Here is a 4,260-nt window from a genome sequence, read left to right on the forward strand (position 1 = left end):
TTGTCATCGGCAATAAAAGACAGCTTATTTCAATTTATTTCTTTGTTCCATTTGGATTTGTCATCTGCATATTGTATGCAACACAGTGGCATAGATTAAAACAATACAGTGTTAAACAATCATTACGAGAAACTGCATTCAGTACTCAAGAATGGTTACAAGGTAGTGTCGTGTTGTGCATAGGGCATCTAGTATCTGGTTTGGGTGAGAAAGGCTTGTGTTTAAAATGTGTTTTTAAATAAATCTATTAGTACCGCAAGCCCCTGTGTAATAATTCTTTTATGTTTCCTTTCGCCAATCAAAGAAATGCATTTCTTTAAAAGCGTTGCAGCAAGAGTAAGTAATATTACCAGTTCCACAAAAATTGCCAATCTGAGCAGCAACTTACTTATTTGTTGCATCGGCATAAAAATGTTTTTAACAAAGTCACTGCAACCTTGGGTGATAAGGTCGGGATGATAGCAGTGTGTTGGAACCACTTGTAGATAATCCATATAAGAACGGGGACCCTCCAGTCCACAGCATAAAACCTGTGAAAAGCAAAACCCTTGAAAGGGAAAATGAGTAAAAGCATTGCACATACCGCATTTTCAACCGAAGGCCAATCTGTCTTGTTAAAGTTGGAGTAAGCCAGCCATTTAAGGTTTAAGCTATCCACGAATGTACTATAGCTCATGTTCATGGCTTCTAGTTGTTTTGAAATGGCGAAGTACGTCCAATGAAGGACGAGTATCTGCAGCGGTATAAGCTAATTCACAATTATCCCCCTCAAGTTTTTTTGGTTAAGTCCTTACCCCTAGAACAAGCCAATCATCACGCAAATTCGCTAAGTATAGGCTGACCAAATTAAGGCATAAAATAATTGAAACGGTACTTGTTAGAAAATTAAAACAGTTAAGCACATTGATGGTTATTTCAGCGCTTTTAAGTCGCAGAGTAGAGGGTATAATTACTCGAAATAATACAGCCAATACAAGCTTAGAGTAGAAAAGTTGTCAGTAAAAACTTCGAGACGGGATGCTAATTAATTACTTACCCCAAATAAAATAGCAGTTAGCTTTTTTATCATGCCCTCTACCATTTTGAGAATTATTTTAATAGAGGTCTACGCAAATTGACAAAATATTCGAAGCTGGAAATATTGGCCTACCACATAAATTCAAATTTTTGTTCTCCCAATTATGTATGTATACGAAATCACGCAGGTTTTTCTATTTGTGTTTCAATTCCTTTTTTCTGGCAAAATTTCATTGTTGATTTATGGGATTTGCTATTTTTGACAGTTGTTTTTGCTACATCGAATGAGAGTGTGTGCGATAACTGTTTGTAGGTATAAACATGATTTTATAATCGGCTTTCTATATTAATTTTAATTTTATTTTCGGCATTTTATTATAATTACTCTTGATATATGTAAATGGTCATCGTTAGCAAAATTATCGTTCCGTACATGGCTGTATTGTTGCTGCACTTGATGTCCGCGTGGATGTCCCTCAACTCGCTAGGAAATTTACTATGCACTTTTTGTTGAGGGTTTTCAGTTCGCCAATGAGCCATGCGAAAAAAAATTCCTGTGGCTTTAAATATTTTAATTGTCGCTGTTGGCTCTGTTCTGTTATTTCATAATCGTATGCTCTTTGTTGTAATTCAAAAAGTGTGTAGTTCAAATGCAAAATAAAAATTGCAATATTTTGGCAAAATATTTATAATTATTAATGCTAATTTCAACAAATCCAATGCATTTTTCTATTTGGACGATGGCTAAATACTATGGTGTTTTGTATCTGTTTGTGATATTTTAATTTAACTGTCGCATTTGATCATAAATTAAGCGATTAACAAATAAAGGGCACCGTGGGTTATGGTTGCTCTTTTGAATTCCCTTTATGTGGCAATGGATGGAAGGGGCCAATAAAACTATACTGCTTTTGATAAATGCCGATGGTTAGGATGCAGAGTGTATCGCATTGAGCGTATGAGTACCCAAGTAATATTAGAATTCCTGAATTTAATAAAAATTATATAATTGAAATATGGAAGTGTGTCAGAAATGATTTATTTAATCATATGCAATCGCGTTGCCAATCAAATAAATCTCAACAATTCGAATCTCAAAATATATAAAACAAATTTATTACATTACAGTGAAGTTTTGAATGAGCTATGTTCGATACAACTAAATACTTTCCGCGTTCAGTTGATTCCGAGCATCCATCCCAGTCGGAGCACAATGAGTCTTTGTCACAGGATCATGTGATCACCTACGATATGGTCCATAACCCGGAGGGAAGATCTCCTGATCACAGTGTCATCGAAATGGATCCGGAAGCTGACCGGCGCACAGGACACGATGCCACTTCATCTCCCCAACTGATGATTATTTTTGAAGAAGGCGACATCAACAGTGCACTGCACTTTATTATTGAGTCGGCTCATAATCCCTTTGCCTCGAATGCGGTGGCCATGGTTCTGGTTGAAGAGAAAATTCGGGGGGAGATCGTCGAGAGAATCCTGTCTAAGCTACATCCTCTCAGTAAGTTTGTGGCCGAGCATCCTAGCTATCTGGCAGCACTGGAGAAATGCCACACCTCCAACTTGAACATAATAAGGGCCTGCATTTCTGAGGTTGCCCCACCACTGGCTTCACCCACTTTTGTGTGTGACTGTACGCACGATAAGCTGGGAAGTTACCCAACTGGGATAGTAACATTTCACACATTCCGCAATAACCAGGAGGCCATTGCCATATGTCAGTGCGAATCACTGGCCTTCGCATCCGTCTCCATTTGGAACGAAACGCTAACTGGATGCTACGATCTCGTGGCGGCCCTCAGCTCATCCTATTTTTTTCTAAACTGTGCCAACGTGGACTTGTCGCCAATTTTAAGGCCGCACAAGGCTCAGAAAAATTACGTGATAGTTGAAAACGGCTTTCACTTCGAAACCCTACGTATCTATGACAATTTCAAATCCATTGTATTTCCTATTGCCGGACAAATTTTGCCATACATCGAAGATTGCAAGGAGGAGCACGCAGCCGTCTTCTTTTTGGATGCTTAGTATTGGAATGACTTGGCTAATCCTCGACCACGACTTCCACTTCCATCCGATTTCGCAAAGGTGCTTGGCAGATTCAAAATTTAAAGTTATTTTGGGTGTTTTTATGGTTATTAACGTCCATGATGCGTGGCAATATAATTGCAGCTGTCAGCGGTTATAACAATATTTCTTCTCTTCCGGATATTGACTTTTTGGGCGTCTTAATGAACGCAGGTTTTTTGAATCAGGTTGCGAAATAAGTCGGCGCAGCGTGACTAACTTTGCCTTCGATTTAAAAAAAAAATTTTTTTACATTGGGAAATGTTAAAATGTTGGTCTGTTATCTTTTCGCTTACTTTTTACTTACTTATTGTTTTGTTTATTCTTGCCGGACTGTAAGAATGTTTTCTAGCTCTGCAGCCAATACTTACTTTCAACTTGGCAATCTGATACAGGCATGACCGAATAAATTTACGATCGCACAGCATTCCGGAGTCACCACAAGCATCTGCCCCATAAAATCATTTTCTTTATGGGAGTATGATGAGCGTATGAGTGACGCCAAGTCGTCGCTTTTGGGCACTTAAGGCCTGAATCCAAAAATAAAGCCCGCTCGTCAGTGTAATTATCAGTTTAGTGTTTTTTTCTCCCTTGGAATTTATTCCCCATATATCTCCCGCATGTATCTGGCCCAACAAGGGGGAAAGGCTTATCAGGTGCAGTCCCACCCTCCTCTGGGCAGCTCATCCTTACCAGGGCGTTGGGAAATTCATTATAAAGTGCGGTTTGAATTATTTGTCAAAATGTCTGGTCCAGGACGCAGTGACATTGATGTTGACATTGACAGACAGACTGGGTCGAATGTCCCCGACAGACCAAGCCCAACTCACTCGCCCGATGTGACAAAATAAATGAAATTGTTAATGGCCAGTGAGTCACCGAGTTTATCGAGTTGGTAGCGTCATTATTGTCAGCTGCATCAGGACCTGTCCGACAGCCAATGAAGTCTTTTAAAATAGGAATTTTATTTGTGAATCCATTCAGTGAAAACCCGAAATGGTCGATTGCTGCCATACAATTCAGCGAATCTAACATACCCTAATATTCCCAGAGCACCAGGTGACAAAAATACGTGGAAACGTGTACATATTTAACAGGCTAAAGGAGCAACAAATCGTATACAAAGAAAAAATGTTCCCTTTATTAAAGCCCAAGCTGTGA

At 39.0% G+C, this 4,260-nt stretch overlaps 2 protein-coding genes across 3 annotated transcripts; one reads left to right on the forward strand and one right to left on the reverse strand.

The window, feature by feature from the left end:
• Window positions 1-1,208, reverse strand: LOC6733105. Of its 2 annotated transcripts, none has more exons than XM_016177964.3 (4): window positions 1,037-1,208; window positions 795-977; window positions 584-733; window positions 1-530 (listed from the first exon to the last, which is right to left on the reverse strand). In XM_016177964.3, exons 1-4 carry the CDS (start codon window positions 1,079-1,081, stop codon window positions 222-224), a joined length of 687 nt encoding a protein of 228 aa, XP_016025820.1. In that variant the 5' UTR covers window positions 1,082-1,208; the 3' UTR covers window positions 1-221. The 2 variants fall into 2 exon arrangements, with proteins under 2 accessions (XP_016025820.1, XP_002080182.1); XM_002080146.4 differs by having other exon boundaries at window positions 2-530; window positions 584-748; window positions 1,037-1,194.
• Window positions 1,209-2,070: 862 nt separating this feature from the next.
• Window positions 2,071-3,664, forward strand: LOC6733106. The gene has a single exon (XM_002080147.4). It carries the CDS (start codon window positions 2,164-2,166, stop codon window positions 3,058-3,060), a length of 897 nt encoding a protein of 298 aa, XP_002080183.1. The 5' UTR covers window positions 2,071-2,163; the 3' UTR covers window positions 3,061-3,664.
• The last annotated feature ends 596 nt before the right edge of the window (window positions 3,665-4,260 follow it).

Source organism: Drosophila simulans, chromosome 2L (genome assembly GCF_016746395.2).
Source record: "Drosophila simulans strain w501 chromosome 2L, Prin_Dsim_3.1, whole genome shotgun sequence".
Lineage (NCBI taxonomy): Eukaryota > Metazoa > Arthropoda > Insecta > Diptera > Drosophilidae > Drosophila > Drosophila simulans.